Here is a 19,424-nt window from a genome sequence, read left to right on the forward strand (position 1 = left end):
GAATTCATTAAGCTTTGCCTTGAGGAATCATGTGGCATATACTGTAATTGTACACCCCGAGTTTAGACTGACAGGCGGCTTGCCTCGGCTTTTCCCTCCTCCTTCAGCAGGATTAGCAGCTTCTGTGCTTTAATAGTGCGTGGGGAGATTGCCATTAGCCATCTTTAGACGGTGTTGGGGGGTGGTGCATGCAGCACAACGTACTACACAGGAGGTTGATCCTTCGGAGACAAGATGGAGGGAAAATATTGATGTAAATCAATGTAAACTGGAAAGTGGAAACATTTGCAATCCAAGCGTTATCTTCGCTCATTTCAATCAAGGGTATGTGGACGTGAACACCCCACCACCCCCGCCCCCTATGCATGTGCATGCAGCTGCCACTTGCGGTAGTGGTGATGATGATGATGATGCTGCTGCTGGCGTGCAGGAGAGGACCAATGACAGCGCAGGATGCTGAGGGAGGCTGCTCGGCTGAATGGATGCCGTCTGTGTAGCAGCTCGGGAGAAGAATTAACATCGATGGAGGTGAGTGTGATTTCTTTTTCTTATTCTTTGTTTAAATATACCCAATTGTGCTGAACGACAATCTCACGGTCCGTGAAGTGTCATTTTTTTTTTTAAAAAGAGGGAGGTGCCATATTAGCGTAGTCGATATTGCCGGTGAGATGTGACTTGATAGCGGATGATTGACATCCTATATACCGTGTCCAAACGACACAAATGTGTTGCAAAATAAGGCTTATATATTTTGACATGCAAGTCGGTGTTGCGTTCAGGGGCTCGAGGGAGGCTCACCACGCCGGGGCCATCAAACATGGAGGCCGGATGAGCTGTCAGTGCTGCACCACATGTAACCGAGTGTGTAGAAATAGGAAGAGGATGTCTCAACATGGAAGACATGTCTCATTCTATGTTGTCCCTCATCACCTCATCACCCCCCCCCCCCTCTACAACCCCCCCACACCCCGCCCCCGTGACTGGGGTGCACTGGGGCGTTGAGGCTCCAGTAGTAGAATAAATGATGAGGAGGCATCGGTGCTCCTTGTCATGTGAAATCGCTCCATTATCAGCCCATATGGGGGCTATTTTTAGCTAAATGTCCTTCCTTCTTTGTCTGCCCGAGACTCTGACCTCAAAAAGAAGAACGCCGCCGTCTCATTTCAACCGTGTACCCCCCCACCCCCACCCCCACCCCCCCTTTCCTTTCCATTGCTGCTGTTTCTTTCGGACACAACGATAAAATGTCAGGATGGACACGCCTTCATATCCAAGTCCCAGATGCTCAGTGGTGTATTGGAATCGTAGTAGTGTATCATCTGCGTCATTCTGGCGTTAGAATTCACCGATTTGTTCCTCCATGTGCTCCTAACTTGGCTCACTGAGGGCTTTGCTGTTGCATCATGGGTATTGGTTGATATATGTCTGGGAATGGAAGCTAGGCAACTGATAGGAACGCTACACATCTCCAAAGCGAAAAGACCTTTGGCTAGCGGCCTGAGACATTGGGAGCCAGTTTGTGCTCAAGCTAGTCGCTAACCTGCTAGTAGCTAGGTGTCACTACGCCAGTAACGTAGTTCTTTGGTGTAACAATGTTCATGTTGCAGGGGTGCTGGAGCCTATCCCAGCTGTCTTCAGGCGAGAGGCGGGGTACACCCTGGATCGGTGGCCAGCCAATCACAGGGCACATATAGACAAACAACCATTCACACTCACATTCATACCTATGGACAATTTGGAGTCGCTAATTAACCTAGCATGTTTTTGGAATGTGGGAGGAAACCGGAGTACCCGGAGAAAACCCACGCATGCACGGGGAGAACATGCAAACTCCACACAGAGATGCCCGAGGGTGGAATCAAACTCGGGTCTACAAGCTGTGAGGCCTGCATGCTAACCACTCAAACACCATGCAGCCTAGTTTAAAGTTCATTCATTCATTAATTTTCTACCGCTTTTCCTCACGAGGGTCGCGGGGGTGATGGAGACTATCAAAGCTGTCTTCGGGCGAGAGGCGGGGTACACCCTGGACTGGTGGCCAGCCAATCACAGGGCACATATAGACAAACAACCATTCACACTCACATTCATACCTATGGATAATTAGGAGTCGCTAATTAACCTAGCATGTTTTTGGAATGTGGGAGGAAACCGGAGAAAACCCACGCATGCATGGGAGAACATGCAAACTCCACACAGAGATGGCTGTGGATGGTATCGAACTCGGGTCGCCTCGCTGTGTGGCCACCTTGAAGTCGAGTGTCCTTACGTTCACATAAGACTGTAAGTAGGAGCTCAGAACAGAGCCTGATTGAAGGCCATGTCGAACTTCATTGGAGGCGGTTTTTTTTTCTTTCTCTTTTGCTCGTTTGTCTTTGAGGAGCTGCTGACCGCTGAAGATAAGCGCTGGCTCAAGTGTGGTCAATTAGAATTTCATTTGACGCTGCTCTCAAAGGGGCTGAGGTGAATGCTTAGAAGCCTTTTTTCGACAGATTATTTTCCTCTCGGATGTCCCGTTGCTGCCCTTCCCAAAACATCTCGTCTTATCCGTGTTGAACACAAAGCCCAAAACAACAAAAACACGCGTGGATCTCCATCAGGTATGATCTGCCCCCCTCGCCTTGGGGAACGCTTCTGTTACATCTAGCGACCAAGGTGCTTTATCTCTTTTAGCCCTGATGAGGTCGCCATGGCAACCAAGCAGTCAGCGCCACCACCAGAGAAAGTGGCGAAGATCTCCCTTTTTTTTTTGTGACCCACGTGTAAAAATACCACATGTAGATTAGCTGCTAGCCTAAATCTATAATGTATCAAACATGATGAAATATTCATATTCTTTCTCGGTGTGATGGATTACATCTAAATCACCAAAACGGGCGCGGCTCTCTGCATTCAGCAAACTAGGTGTACTTTAGAGTAGTCAGTGTACAGCTTGCATATCTGTATATATTTACTATCCACTTGAAAATAGTCTGGGTTGCGCAGTGTTCGAGTGGTTAGCGCGCAGGCCACACAGCTAGGAGACCCAAGTTTGATTCCATCCTCGGCCATCTACGTATGTGGAGTGCATGCATGTGTGGGTTTTCTCCGGGTACTCCGGTTTCCTCCCACATTCCAAAAACATGCTAGGTTAATTAGCGACTCCAAATTGTCCATAGGTATGAATGTGAGTGTGAATGGTTGTTTGTCTATATGTGCCCTGTGATTGGTTGGCCACCAGTCCAGGGCTGGGATGAAAATGGTCCGCTTTGGAAATACTTCCCCACAGAAAAGTGCTTCCTCCTCAAGATGACATGACGTTTATCAGTAAAAATGTCTGCATGTGGTGGATGGAGGTGTACCTATTCAAGTGTCCTGTGAGTGTATCTCCAGCCATGATTACTTTTTAGCCCACATGCTAGTCTCATTGTGTTAGCCGCCTTTCATTATTGGATTTTATTGCAAAGAAGCTGTGTGATATATCATGCTGGGCTTTCTCCTTGATTGCATGCACTTTTTTTCAGGATTTAAATATTAGTGTTCAGCGAGAGAGGACAGTAAACATCAGAGTCACATGATCAATAAGGTCTGATTGGCGGGTGTACATGTGTGCTCTCTGGACGAGCATCCCGATGATGATTGATTGTGAAGGTAAAAAGACGGACGCAGTAAACGTCTCGTGCATTTATGAATTGCTGTGTGCGGGTTTGTGATTGCAGTAGACTGATGTGTGATAAAAGACGTCCGCCGCTATTCATTATCCGGCTACTGAAGGCTTGTAAAGCTTCTCTCTTTGTATCCGCAGCTTTAAGTGGATTTTGATGAATGAGCGTGAAGTCCCGTCAGCACACTCAACAGCCACTTCATTAGGTACACTTGATCGTTGGCACTATTGTTTGCCCAGCGCTGCACGTGACATTTGTGGCACCCCCTTCCCCCTCGGGGTTGGAAGACATGGCCGGGGGTGTCCAAAATGAGATGTTTTTTTTTTTATTGGTCCACAGTATTTTGTAAAAATAGAATTTAACAAGAAAACTAAAAGCAGCAGTCATTTTACAAGTCAAGTCAAAATATTAAAAGAGAGCAGAAGTTGTCATTTTATGAGGAAAAATAACATTTTCATAAATATTAAAGAAAAAATATATGATTTTTAAGTGTCTAAATATATGAAGTTGTCATTAGGTTGCGGAACAAGTCAAAATATTATGAGAGTCGAGTCATAATCAGGAGAAGACAAGAAGAAAGTAGAAATAGTTCGAAAAATGTAAAATGAAAATCTTTGCAAAAATTAAGCCAAAATATGAAGACAAAAAAAGTTGACATTTCATGTAGAAAAACTATAAGAATATATTAATATACTAATATATACTAATATTTTGGGGTCATTTTAGGAGCATAGACTTGCAATATTAAAAAAGATAAAAATAAATATAATATCAATATTAAAAGATTTAAAAAATATTTTTAAAAGTCATAATCTCATGAGAAACATTTAGTAAAATGAGTTTGGTGAAAACGTGATCATATTCAGGGGCTACGGTTCTAATATTACAAAAAGAGCATTGATGGAAATTATCGAAGAAAAAATTTTTAAATATTTGAAAAAAAAAAACAGCTAAGATGGGAAAAAAGTTGATGTGATTTTCATCAATATGACAAAGATGAGATGACATATACTTTACCGTATATACAGTATATACTGTATGGTGTACTATACAGTATACAGTACATACTGTATAGTGTACTGTATATACAGTAAGTTCTTAACATATCTACATGTGTTGCTTGACTAAATATCAAAGTTGCATCCTTTCACTTTTCACTATGTGGCGTTCAATGGACAAAAAAAAGTTTGTACACCCCTGGACACCATCTTGACGTGTGCTTGTCGATCCCCTGAACACGTGTACCAAATTTGGTAGTGATTGTACCAAACATCTTCAAGTTACAGCCTGTGTCACAGAAATTCCAACTGAATGACTTATGGGGTTTAATAACAGCGCCACCATGTGGTGGATTTGTCAGAAAAATAAAAGCACATCCAACACCGTCGGTGTGCATGTTCTGACAAACTTTGATGCTTTTGTGTGCAGTGGTTCAGGAGGAGAAGCGTTACAAGATTGTCTGATGGGCATACCTGGGATGATAGAATAACGGCATGAACGGAGTGAGACCTTTTTTTTTTCCAGTCGTGCAGTCTCCGTCCGAGGAGATTGCGATGTGTTTTCTTTGTACCTTTCTTGAGTATTTTATTGAGTATTTGAGAGCAAGCTAAAGCGGAGGGAAACTATCGTAGCGCCTAATTACGATTCTTTTCTTCCTACAGGAAGTGAAAGCGTTTTCAGGCGGCCTCTTCCTCTGCTTGAAGTTGTTATTTTTACACCTTTCATCTGACAATTCCAAAACGTTGTGCTTCCTCTCTCAGGTCTCTCCCAGTCATTCCCGGCGGCTTTGAGGCGCTCCAGCTCCCGCGGCAGCAAATCAAAGCCACCCATGCGCGGCTCAGCCAGCCTGTGCAGTATCGTTGCAGCGTGCCCCCGTTAAGGACCCCTCTGGTGGCCGCGCGGCCGACTCACGGGACATGTACGGCAGTGCCAGAGCTGTTGGTCACTTAGAGAGCAGCCCCGCACGCTCCCCGCGCCTGCCTCGGTCCCCCAGACTGGGCCATCGGAGGGCCAACAGCGGGGGCGGGGGCGGCGCGGGGGGCAAGACGCTCTCCATGGAGAACATCCAGTCTCTCAACGCTGCTTACGCCACTTCGGGGCCCATGTACCTGAGCGACCACGAGGGAGTGGGCTCCACGGCCACCTACCCCAAAGGCACCACCACGCTGGGTCGGGCCACCAGCCGGGCCATGTACGGGGGCCGCGTCACAGCCATGGGTAGCAGTCCCAACATCGCTTCGGTGGGGCTGCACCATGCTGACCTTCTGTCGTACGGTGACCTGGGCTCCATCTCCATGCTGCACGCCCACCACCACCAGGGGGTGCCGTCCGCCCTGCTGAGGCAGGCGGTGCGGAGCAGTGGCGGGGAACTGCTGGAGATGCAGGCCCAGCTCAGGGAGATGCAGAGGGAGAACGAGATGCTGCGCAGGGAGCTGGACCTGAAGGACAGTAAGCTGGGCTCCTCCACCAACAGCATCAAGAGCTTCTGGAGCCCCGAGCTCAAGAAGGAGCGCATCATGAGGAAGGAGGAGGCGGCGCGCACGTCCATCCTGAAAGAGCAGATGAGGGTCACCCATGAGGAGAACCAGGTGAGAGCGGTCCTCTGACCTATCGGCATTTTACACCGCAGATGTCTTCTTCTATCATCATCTCCTCTGTGCCGTATTTCCAAGACCTTTCTGGAAGGAGCTCCATCTTGCTTCTTCCACTTATGGTTAGGCAGTCCACATGGTTTCATCTTCAGTGTGGGGGTGTCTACGTGGCCTCCTTCCATCATCTTCTGACAGGAGTGGGCACCCAATTCTCTCTCCTCTTTCTGTCTTTCACTTCTTCTGACTGTCTGTCCGCCTTTCCAGAACAAAGCTCTCCTGACACGTTCACACCCTCGTGGAGCTCATATCTTCATCTCACCATGCAAAGTCATGACCTCAGGTTTCTTCTCATCGCTTTTACCTTCACTCTTCTACCTTCTTCTACCTTCTGCTTCTTCTACCTTTCTACTTCTACCTTCTACTTCTACCCTCTACATTTTTAGTATTTTAGTGTGATTGGAAGTGACCTGTTGGATCTGTTGGACTTTTACCTTCTACTTCAATCTTCTACCTTCTACCCATACCTTCTTCTTCTACCTTCTACTTCTTCTACCTTTTTACTTCTACCTTCTACTTCTTCTACCTTTTTACTTCTACCTTCTACTTCTTCTAGCTTTCTACTTCTACCTTCTACTTCTTCTACCTTTCTCCTTCTACCATCTACTTCTTCTACCTTTCTACTTCTACCTTCTACTTCTTCTAGCTTTCTACTTCTACCTTCTACTTCTTCTACCTTTCTACTTCTACCTTCTACTTCTTCTACCTTTCTACTTCTACCTTCTACTTCTTCTACCTTTCTACTTCTACCTTCTACTTCTTCTACCTTTCTACTTCTACCTTCTACTTCTTCTACCTTTCTACTTCTACCTTCTACTTCTTCTACCTTTCTACTTCTACCTTCTACTTCTTCTACCTTTCTACTTCTACCTTCTACTTCTTCTACCTTTCTACTTCTACCTTCTACTTCTTCTACCTTCTACTTTGTCTACCTTTCTACTTCTACCTTCTACTTCTTCTACCTTTCTACCTCTACCTTCTACTTCTTCTACCTTTCTACTTCTACCTTCTATTGCTTCCACCTTTATAGTTCTACCTTCTACTTCTTGTACCTTTCTACTTCTACCTTCTACTTCTACCTTCTACCTTTTGTACCTTTCTACTTCTACTTCTTCTACCGTTCTACTTCTACCTTCTACTTCTACCTTTCTACGTCTACCTTCTACTTCTTCTACCTTTCTACGTCTACCTTCTACTTCTACCTTCTACTTCTTATACCTTTCTACTTCTACCTTCTACTTCTTATACCTTTCTACTTCTACCTTCTACTTCTACCTTCTACTTCTTGTACCTTTCTACTTCTACCTTCTACTTCTTGTACCTTTCTACTTCTACCTTCTACCTTCTACTTCTTGTATCTTTCTACTTCTACCTTCTACTTCTTATACCTTTCTACTTCTACCTTCTACTTCTTATACCTTTCTACTTCTACCTTCTACTTCTTCTACCTTTCTACGTCGACCTTCTACTTCTTGTACCTTTCTACTTCTTGTACCTTTCTACTTCTACCTTCTGCGTCTACCCTTTCCAAAGTATTTTAGTGTGATTGGAAGTGACCTGTTGGACCAGAGGCTGGATTAGGCCCCGTGGGCCCTGAATTGCGTCTCTTTGTCCAGATTAGATCTTACGCTGTCCTTTTGGTGGCAGGCTGCGGCACGATACCTCCTGTTGCACCTCAAGCGATGCTGAATGTTGCACGGATTCATTGGTATTTTATATCTATTTTATGATGGCTGCCACTGCAAGGACGTACACGGCCATCTTAAGAAGCGTGAAAGAAAGAAGACGCCAAGGGGGGGGGGGGGGGGGGGCTGTGGTTCTTTCATATTCTTCTGATATACCAACATCTACCGTTGTTCAGTACTATGAACATATTCATAGCTGGGCTACGATTTGGCTTTCCTGATGGATTCTTGTCCTCCGCTTTGTCCGTCGGCGTTATCTCCAACACTGCCCTCCATCATTAAAGAGAGACGGAGGATTGGCCTTGTTGCCATAATTGCTCTTTTCTCTCTTGATTTTCTGGCCGCTTGAAGTGCACACGCACGGTCAGAGCTCGTCTTGGGGCCCAATTGCTCATTAAAGCTGAGCGTTGCTCCATGCGGCCTTGATTGATAGTTTCAGCAATAATATAATACATATATAATATAATATAATATCTTAAGATGATGGCAGTGAAAACAGAAGACTTCTGTACAGTAGCTTGTATTAGCCGGAGAAAATATCCTTCATCATTCATCCGCTTAATAAGGCGAGGGGCCGAGGGGCTGAGGGGCCGAGGGGCCTGTGTTTGCCACGTCCAAACACCATTATGGTGTGAGACGCCCGCCGCCACACCGTCTCACTTCAGCACGAGTCCCTTCCCGTCCTGCTGAAGCTGGACAAAATCTGCTGGCGGCAAATCAGCTGACTGAGTCACGACCAGCACTGACGCTCACACACCCGGTTAGCCCCAAAATGGAGGCTGAGGCACACGCATCACACTGACGTGCTTCATGTGTCACATGGTGAGATAGTCATGTGACTATGTTTCATACTGTGTGTGTCGTTTGCTATCTGATTTTTGGCTATGGTATAGCATGGGGGGGTCCCTGCCCTCCTTTTAGACGTATACAAAATATAGATATTTATCATATTTAGAAATATGAATATTTATGTAGGTTGTACATGTATATCAGGGGTGCACACACTTTTTTAGCATGCAAGTCAACATTATCTAGTATATCTTACTATAAAACATATACCATGTAAATATCAGGATATGAAGGAATTATAACATCATACAGATAGATATGATGACATTAAAAATGGCTCTGATAACCAAAATGTTTAAAAAAACAAAACACGCTCCAACGAGGCAAAATTACCCGTACTTAATTAAACACATTTTGCTCCATGATGAGGCGTTTGAAAATTGGAAAAGGTTTACCAAAGACCTCCGTGGCGTCACAGCGGCTGCTCGGAGCGTGTGCCCGAATACAGCACACCTTGCCGGGTCATGCCATGTGGCTACTCCCCTCTATACTCTGCTTTTACCGATTATTCTCATTATTATATATTTGTGGCAGCAGTCTAATTAACAGAAATACAGTGCATATATTGAACGTGTGGCTTGAGGTGACTTGAACAATTTGGGAGAAGACGGTGACTCAGGTGTTGTTAAGACGAGGAAGCATCACGGTGACCACGACATCAGATGAGTCATGTGTGACTCACAGGAAGTGGTATAAGGTACTCCTGCTATTGATGGGGGGGGGGGGGGGGTCGTGTCTTCTCCTACCACAGTGCAATTATGCAAACAGCGCCACTGACTGACTACAGTGTGCACTTTAGCTCCAACACGGAGCTTATCGATCAGGGCAGCAGTGATCTAACATGGGGAGGCATGATGCGATGGAGAGGAAGCTGAGATAGGAGAAGGAAATAGGATACTGAGTGCTCAGTTCTAAATTCCTAACCGTAGGGATATGCTGTGCAGTGTTTGACATGGTTGTGTTGCTGCGAGGTGTTGTTCTTACTTGTGCCTACACAACATTCTGTGTGTGAAAAAGGGAGAAGATGAGAGGTGGATGCCTTCTGTTACTGACTCACATGGACCTGGCCGCCATGGAGGGAGAAGGCGAGCAGCTAGTCATTGACAGAAGAAACACTGCCCTCTAGTGGACTGAAAAATGTACATTTGACACTGTTGGATCTTAGGAAGGTTCTAAGTAGAGCTTCAAAATGCACCAAGAAGAAATGGGAGTGAGACTAATTGTTTTTAATAAGCAATGTATTAGTATTCAAGTGATATTGGGATGTTTACAAACCCGGAAATCCCCCTAAAATAAATAATATTAATAAGGGATCAGATTTTTATAGCGCTTTTTAAAGGGAAGTACACTTTTTACCCATCATTCTCTATCCTTATATGAAACATGAACACATAATTGTTTCCCTTTTCTGTAGATTATGTAATTATGTATGGTCAGATCTCCTTGTACTTTGGTATGTGACAAAAAATTATTAAAATTAATAAAAAAAAAATAAAAATATATAATAAATACTTAAATTATATTAGAAAGGCAGGAAGTGAACAAATGTAACAGTTACTGATTGTAAAAGTTGGAGATGGAGGGGTAGGATTTAATAAGCTTAGCTTCTTCCTACTCCTTTTCTGACATGTGGAAGTGGGAACTGATTATGTGATGAAATTAAACCATTATAACACAAGAAAACAAGTTAATATGCTCTAGCTCACAATACTGTCATTGGGATACACCTATTTATTCCCATTCATATGCCAGTGTGGGCGGCACTGGGGGCAAGCTGGGTGAAGTGTTTTGTCCAGGGACACCATGACAGTGACTGGGTGGAGGGAGCGAACCGCCAAGCTTCCGGTTTCTGGACTAGCTGCTTTATGATGTTCCCTTGCGGTTCACCTTTCACTGCTGATCGTTTTTAAAGTGCTTTTTTGCATATTTTCTCCACTAGCGTATAAAGGCGCATTGTGTTCTGTGTCCTTGTTGTATATTAGAGCAATCTATGGTTGCCATTTTGTATTTACTACCAGTAGAGGACTAAAGATGTTTTTCCTCCACCTCAATAGCCACTTAAATGTGGAGCCACGACAGTCCTGATTGGTTAAGGGAGAACCCGCTTATTGTGTTCTGCGTCCTGGTTAGCAGCACCGCCGTGTTTCCTGTTTGCTAGTGATCTCGGTGCCATGATGTTAAATGAAACTTGGGATCATGTAAAATACGACAATATAAGCAATATGTTGTAACAAGGATACAAAAACACTACAGCCGAACGGCGAAATGTGAGATGTTGATCCATATCCACATCCATAGCTGAACATCCATATCATTCGTGTGCACCACTAGTGCCAATACTTCAAGATGAAAACATGTGAATGAAATATTGCCTCTTCTCCTTCCAGGAAGGTCTGAATGAACCAGGTGAAGAATGATGCGCTTTCTTTGTGAAAAGATTGTGTTGGCTTTGTGTTGCTCATCCGTCTCTGCTGCGTCATGTTCTGACACTGACACTGTTTTACCATACATTTCTTTTGTGTTTTTTCTGTTCATTCTGCCCATGCTGTGCAGCTGCTGGATGCCAGGAGAACAAAGGTTTGTCCCTATGTTTGCACCACGTGTGGCGTGCACAACATAGAGTCACCTTCAGTGTGGTGTGTACTTGCAGAAACCTGGCCATCCCAACCTTTGCACCTCTTCTCCTTTCTATACCGGAACCTTGAGAAGATGGTTCATTTGACGGCCACCGCTACTATTCCAGCCATGCTGCCCCCCCAAAATGCTCCTACAGAGCAGGGCTATCCAACTGTCACCTCGTGTAGTCAGCAATTCAGACAGAACACAACTACGGTGCGTTCAAGGGCCATCAAACAAAGTGGAACCAAAGCGTCTCTAAAACAGACTCACACAGCGCAACATAAATATTCAATAACTGTTATTAAAACAGGCTGCACGGCGGTTGAGTGGTTAGCGCGCAGGCCTCACAGCGAGGAGCCCCAAACCAACAGCTTACCACTTCCACAATAATTGAGAGGAGAGCCTTTTTTCACTTGATCTCAGTCATGGCATGTCCATCTTTTGTTTGGAAATATTTTTTGACAATTAATAATAAATAGGCATAGTAGCACAGCGGTCAAGTGTTTAGCACGCAGGCCTCACAGCGAGGAGCCCCAAACCAACAGCTTACCACTTCCACACTACTTGAGAGCAGAGCCTTTTTTCACTTGATCTCAGTCATGGCATGTCCGTCTTTTGTCTGGAAATATTTTTTGACAATCAATAATAAATAGGCATAGTAGCATGGCGGTCGAGTGGTTAGCGTGCATACCTCACAGCTCGGAGACCCGGGTTCAATTCCACCCTCGGCTATTTCTGTGTGGAGTTTGCATGTTCTCCCCGTGGGTTTTGTCCGGTTACCTCCCACATTCCAAAAACACACTTCGGGGAACACCACTCATAGTGAGAGGTTTTCACCAACATAAATAGATCTGAAATCTTCAAGATGAAACGCTCGACTGTCGGGACGAAGGCACACCCATCTGAATTTTTTTTTTCCGCTTGAGAAAACTGTCCGTGTAGGTCGTCGGAGTTCATGCGCTCACCGGGTTTGTTGTCTAAAACCCAAATGTTTGTGACCTTTGCCTTAAAAACAGTTTTTGCGCAGTGACAGTAGCTAGCATAGCATAGCTAGCTAGTAGCCCCACCTCTACAAAGAAGCTGAATGAGATGAGAGCCCACTCTGTACGTTCATTCCACTTCTAGAACTAATGCGCACACAGACAGATGCAGAGTGAACCCTCTTGTCATCCAGCCTGTGTCACAGAGACGCATCCATCCATTTTCTATGCCGCTTATACGTGCACATGTCAATTTGCCAAGGGCGTCAAAATTAGCTACCTTTTTTTAAATCGTTCAATTTATTGATTATTGTGACTAAAGCTGAAAGATGTTAGTCTGTGACTACATTTGACCAAAAGTAGTCTGATCGTCACGGCTTTGGCCCCCTGGCCAGCAGTTGAATAGCCCTGCTATGGAAGCTCTCCATGTCCAAAATCAGTCCACTCCCAATGTGTCCTCCCCTCGCGGCACCACAACCCCGCCTACCCCGAAAGACATGAGCGAGCAAAAATCCATCCTGTACTTCCACCACAGCTCCTGATGCTGACTTTAAGACGGTTAATCAGCTCACACATTCTCCCTCGCTTTGCTAGGCTTTTTTCATGAGGGTATTTTATCTTGTAAGGAAGGTAAGACTTTCATTTACGTTCTCCACCGTGTGCCTCACCCTGGTTTGCTGTTCTGCCGTTGTACCCTTTGCGTACTTATTCCCAACACATGAGTCTGTGTGTGTCTGAACCTCATCAGCATCTCCAGATGACCATCCAGGCTCTGCAGGACGAGCTGCGCACGCAACGGGACCTCAACCACCTGCTGCAGCAGGAGAGCGGCAACCGCTCAGGTGCTGAGCACTTCACCACCATCGAGCTCACCGAGGAGAACTTCCGTCGGCTGCAGGCCGAGCACGACAGGCAGGCAAAGGAGCTCTTCCTGTTGAGGAAAACCCTGGAGGAGATGGAGCTGAGGATCGAGACCCAGAAGCAGACGTTGGGGGCCAGGGACGAGTCCATTAAGAAGTTGCTCGAGATGCTGCAGAGCAAAGGGCTGCCGTCAGGGCCCGGCAGGGTGTCTGAGGAAGAGGAGCAGGAGAGGAACAGGCGAATCGCTGAAGCTGAGGCCCAGCTTGGACACTTGGAGGTCATTCTAGACCAAAAGGAGAAAGAAAACATTCATCTACGAGAGGTACTCTATCGCTGTGGTCATTATTATGTCACACTTGCATACACTGGACTTTAAGGGAGTCAAACACTGACTTTTCTTCACATTGTGTCAATTATCCAACCACTTTTTGCCCATTGTCCAGTCCTTCTGTGAGACATGAACACACGTCTTTGTCTTCTCTGTGTGTTGTAAAGATATAAAAACAGGTAAAAACAGTCAGCTAATGAATGCACATCATGGGACACACCTATTCAAAGAGCTCCAAAAAGCTCCAACAAGGTTTTCTATCCATGCTGTGACCAAGTAGTAACAGGTACATTCATGATAACATGTCATACTTGTAGTATTTTAGTACTACTTCCTTCCTGGGTGCATTGATTTCACATAGCAACATAGAAAGGAACGCTACACCTAGCCTCCAAAACAAAAACACAATAACGCTCCAATATGTAGCATTACCTTTGGCTAATGACCTGAGGCAATCGGAAGCCAGTGTGTGCTCTAGCTAGTCGCTAGCCTGCTAATAGCCAGTTGTCAATACGCCAGTAACGTAGTTCTTGGGTGTAACAATATTCATAACAATAACAAGAATAAAAATGGCGGATAGTTGTGCCCCTTGACGTGCATTCTTAGCTGTCTCTTTTTATCTGTTTGTATATCTTTAGAAGACACGTGCGTTTGTGTCTCACATAAGGATTGTATGATGGGCAAAACGTGCACTTTTCCTTTTAAAAGGGAACAAGGAAGCTAACGATACTTTTGTAGCATTCCAGCTGATGTCTAAAACAACAAGTGCGTAACTCATAGCTCGTATTGTTCAAGGGTTCGAGAGCACTGATAATGCCAACCGTGGGCATTGACACCATGTTTGCTTTGCATGTTTGTGGCTTAATCAGGAGCTGCACAGAAGAAATCAGCTGCATCAAGATCCAAGCAAAACCAAGGCCCTGCAAACCATCATAGAGATGAAAGTAAGACTTTTTATCATTCTGTTATGGTAGAATTTATATGTTATATGTACTAGTAGGGAATGATACAACTCATTTAGAGATCCGATCTGTCACTCTAGGACCTGTGTCGATGATATTGGTGTCATGTTCACATGTGTAAACACAGGCCGTGTGTGTTTTCATGGAAGTCTGTTGTCTTTGTTGTCATCTTCTGCTGAGTCAGCACACTATCAGACAGATTTGTCTATCACTGTGTTTGAGTGGCAGCTGTGTCAACATGGAGATTCAATAACACCTTTCCCCGTTTCAGTTGGTTGCAGAGTGTAATCAAAACACGCAATCATCATGTGTGCATACCGGCCTGCTGTGACGTGTTTCGTTGTCGCTTTTGGTGATACAACTGCAATTGTTGACAATAATCCTATCAATCATGGGTGCCCATTATGTTGATCGTGAGCTACCTGTAGATCAACATGGGCGTGAGGGTCACATGGTAGATGTCAAGTGATTGGCCCTAAAGCTAACAAGTGCACATTGGAGGCTTTTCCAGCATCAAGCGCCTTTTGAAGGCCATGCCGCAGCATCTCAATAGGATTCAGCTCAGGACTTTGACTAGGCCGCTCGCTCCATAGTCTTCATTTGCTTTGGTGGACCTGCTGCTGGGTTTTGGATCATGGTCTTGCTGCAGAAGCCAACTTGCTTTCAGCTTCAGTTCACCCACGGATGGCCCCACATTCTCCTTCAGCTGAATTCATGCTTCATTTTAACATTTAAAACACCCCCAGACCACTACACTACCACCACTATATTTGGCTATTGTTTTTCTCAAATGGAATGGGACACACACCTTCCAGAAAGTTTAACTTTTGTCTAGTCAGACCACAGAGTATTTTTACAAAGACCTTGGGAATCATCCAGATGTTTTACCGGCCTTAATATTGTATTTGTTCACCAGTGGTTTTGGCCTTGGAACTGGTTTTTGCCAGTGCCTTTTCTTATGGTGGTGTCATGAACTTCTTTGGATGTTGTTGTGGGGTGTTTTGTGACCTCCTGGATGAGTCTTGGGGTCATTTTGGTTGGCCGGTTGGTTTCACCACTCTTCCATGTTTTGGCCATTTGTGGATAACTGCTCTCACTGCGGTTGGCTGGAGTCCCAAAGCTTTAGAAATGGCTTTAGAACCTTTTCCACACTGATAAAGTTCATTCGTTTTAAGGGGAGGGGGGCATGTAGCTCTTCCTCCATTTGAAAACTGCATTTTGTGTTCAGTTGTGTTGTCAATGACTAATGTTTACATTTGTGTGATGATGTAAAACATTTAAGTTTGACAAACATGAAAAAAAAGAAATCAGGAAGGGGTCAAAACCATGGTGTGTTGTATAGTAAGAGTAAAATCACTGATATATATATATATGTATATACACTCTGATGTACATGCAGTACATCTTTAGTAAATGTGTATTTTCTGGTATATATTTATACTAGGAGGTAGATCTTTGGGACCTGCAGGCTGACAAAGTGTATATCATCACCAGAGAGATGCGTTTGCAGACAAACATGCATGGATCTATAGCATCCATGTGCTACATGCATGCATGATGAATTGCATCACGGTGTGGAAATAAGTGAAAAGGTGCTCATTTGAGAACTGGATCTGACCGAGGAGAAATTTGGGCCAATCGGGCGAGCGGATCTCTGTCGACACCAGCAGCCTCACTGCAGAGGCCTGACATCACTTCCTCAAAATAAACCATGACATCATCGCAGAGCAAGCACCGCCCCACTCCTCCGTCTCCTCCGCCGTTGGTCACGTGGCCCACCAGCTCACGGGATCCTTGTCAATTAAGGGAAGACCCGCCTCCTCCTCTTGCCCTGTGCAGGAAGACCCCCGCATCGCCCCCCTCTCTTCCCTCTCTCCGGCTTCCTCTCCTGTGCGGTGGTGTTGCTGATGGAAGCGCCAATAATCCTCCCTCCCTCCCGTCCCCTTTTCCGCCCTCTCCTCCTCGCCGAGCCGAGAGCGTGCACAGCGTGCACAGTGTGGATCCTGCCTGCTGCTGCTGCCATGGAAACAGGTGTGGTTGTTTATGACGGCGACAGGCCAGTATGCAAGCAGCAGAGTGGGAGAACGACAGGGAAAACATTTAGTGGATGCAGCAGCCATGACATGTGGACAGGATAAAATCTCCCTCTTTCCAAGGTACGGCGTCTCGTGTTGTTTTGTGGCGATATGTGTTGATGGATGTCCACGCTATTGGGATGTAGTCCTGCCATTGCTTCCACTGAGGTTTCATCACCCCCGCGGTGGTCCATGAATGAACCCACTTACAAGTTGAGAAGTTCAGAGCCACGAGGAGGAAGAAAAAGACAAGAACAGAGAAGAAGGTTGCGTGAGAGGAGCAACGGAGCATGGCTAATCTTAAAGACGTTGTATTATTTATTTAAAAAGCAAGTCAAGCAAGTCGCAGCCCTGAGACAGGCTGCTGCATGGATCTGACTCTGCAGCTTCTTACTTTTCTGCCACGCGTTTCTCTCCGGTCCGGGCTGATCTTCTGGTCCAGGCTGATCTTCTGGTCCTCATGGTGATTTGTCCTCCTGAGCTGCATCAGCCTATAGCAAGCTGCTGACTTCACTGACAGATGCAGACCCTGTGTTTGCCTCTCGTTGTCATGAGCTACCTGATCTTTTCTTTCTGCTTTTCTGGACTTGAGTTCACTTCTTTTGTGTTGTGCAAACAACTTGTGATGCCGGTCCGGATTCTGAGGTGTCTCTCGTCTGCATGTTTGTGCGCAGGACACCAAAATCGCCTCGCTGGAGCGCAACATTCGAGACCTGGAGGATGAGATCCAAATGTTGAAGGCAAACGGTTTGCTGAACACGGAGGACCGCGAGGAGGAGATCAAGCAAATGGAGGTCTACAAGAACCACTCCAAGTTTATGAAGACCAAGGTAGGCGTCCTGTCCTGCTTAGCCAATGCGGGGATTTGATGTGTCAGCAAAGTGTCTTGTTGGCTGTTATCACAGAAACGCTTGACGCGCCGTAATCATCCTCATCATTTGGGCTACAGTAATGCATCATCAGTAGGTCAATGTGCTAACAGTGTCAAAGCAACATTTACCATTTAGATCAAAGGCATCGAGCATAGACATGTCAAGAAAAGTGGGAATTGCTGTGATGTGGATAATAACACAATTTCCTGAATGCATGTGTCTGGAATATATTGAGAAATGTGGAAACATTTGCCTTAGATCTAAGTAGATCAAAGGCATTCAGTAAAAGTGGGAATTGCTGTGATGTGGATAATAACACAATTTACTGAATGTATGCATCTGGAATCTTTTGAGAAATGTGGAAGCATTTTCCTTAGATCTAAGTAGATCAAAGGCATTCGGTAAAAGTGGGAATTGCTGTGATATGGATAATAGCACAATTTACTGAATGCATGCGTCTGGAATCTATTGAGAAATGTGGAAGCATTTGCCTTAGATCTAAGTAGATCAAAGGCATTCAGTAAAAGTGGGAATTGCTGTGATGTGGATAATAACACAATTTACTGAATGCATGCGTCCGGAATCTATTGAGAAATGTGGAAACATTTTCCTTAGATCTAAGTAGATCAAAGGCATTCAGTAAAAATGGGAATTGCTGTGATGTGGATAATAACACAATTTACTGAATGCATGCGTCTGGAATCTATTGAGAAATGTGGAAGCATTTGCCTTAGATCTAAGAAATTCAAAGGCATTCAGTATTATGAAAAAACGGGCATGTCGGGAAAAAGTGGGAATTTTTTGTGCTGTGAATAACTGCACAAAAGTCCTGACTTTGAATGAATGGATTTTGGAATTTTGTAATCGGCTTAGAAATGTAGAAGTCGCAGCGTTCCTTAAGATCACAATAAAAATATGTCTTTCATATGTACCGTATTTGTTTACCGAGCAGATGCGTGACGCCATCGCGAGGCAGTTCCACTTCCTGTCCCTCACTTAATGCGGCTACGTGTGCATTCCTTAAAATGTATCTCTCACTGTTAGTCCTCTCTCACGCTGTCACCATATGAAGCCTCTGCAGTCTGCCATCATGCTAACTGGTGCATGCGTCCCTCTGAGGACTCATCTGTTTCTCCTGAGCATCGACTTTCTGTTTACTCACTCATCCTCGTGTTCCTCACCCGGGTGGAGGCCCGTCCACAGTTTTGTTCTGCTATTTTTACACCTCTTTGCATGCATCATAAATAGCAATGATGTATAATATATGATGAATGCAGGTGCGGTGGGGTGGGGTGGGGTGGGGGAGTGGGGGGCTCTCAAATGCAGTTTTAATGAGAATGTGCATTGATGAAAGCATTGCTAAAGGATTTTTAATGTGTGTGTGCGCGCAGATTGACCAGCTCAAGCAGGAGTTGTCCAAGAAGGAGTCAGAGTTGCTGGCTCTGCAGACAAAACTCGAGACCCTCAACAACCAGAACTCGGACTGCAAACAGCACATCGAGGTGCTGAAAGAGTCTCTCACTGCCAAAGAGCAACGGGCAGCCATCCTGCAAACAGAGGTAACTGCCGAGCCAAAGTAGAGCGACGCTAACCACTGCTGTAAATATACACACTCATTGTTTGAAATGGCATCAAAACACAACAATAGTACAGCTGCAGCCACAATCACAAACACAAATCTTGATCAAACAGGAAGTTCTCACAAGCGGTCGCGGGAGGTGCTGAGCCTATCCCAGCTGTCTTTGAGAGGCGAGAGGCGGGGTACACCCTGGACTAGTGACCAGCCAATCACAGGGCACATATAGACAAACAACCATTCACACTCACATTCATAACTATGGACAATTTGGAGTCGCCAATTAACCTAGCATGTTTTTGGAATGTGGGAGGAAACCGGAGTA

General features: G+C 45.2%; 1 protein-coding gene across 4 annotated transcripts in view; it reads left to right on the plus strand.

The window, feature by feature from the left end:
• Positions 1-282: 282 nt before the first annotated feature.
• erc2 (ELKS/RAB6-interacting/CAST family member 2) overlaps positions 283-19,424 on the plus strand; it is a 31,543-nt gene continuing 12,401 nt past the window's right edge. The window contains exons 1-7 of one of the 4 annotated variants that reach the window (XM_078794900.1): positions 283-528; positions 5,405-6,232; positions 11,380-11,403; positions 13,174-13,608; positions 14,484-14,558; positions 17,326-17,481; positions 18,915-19,082. In XM_078794900.1, coding sequence (XP_078651026.1) covers positions 5,561-6,232; positions 11,380-11,403; positions 13,174-13,608; positions 14,484-14,558; positions 17,326-17,481; positions 18,915-19,082 — 1,530 coding nt within the window. In that variant the 5' untranslated portion in view covers positions 283-528; positions 5,405-5,560. The remainder of the gene's footprint in view (positions 529-5,404; positions 6,233-11,379; positions 11,404-13,173; positions 13,609-14,483; positions 14,559-17,325; positions 17,482-18,914; positions 19,083-19,424) is intronic. The other 3 variants (XM_058065460.2, XM_058065461.2, XM_078794901.1) reach the window with 3 other exon arrangements.

This window comes from Doryrhamphus excisus, linkage group LG11 (assembly GCF_037039965.1).
Source record: "Doryrhamphus excisus strain RoL-2023G ecotype Guam linkage group LG11, RoL_Dexc_Guam_v1.1, whole genome shotgun sequence".
Lineage (NCBI taxonomy): Eukaryota > Metazoa > Chordata > Actinopteri > Syngnathiformes > Syngnathidae > Doryrhamphus > Doryrhamphus excisus.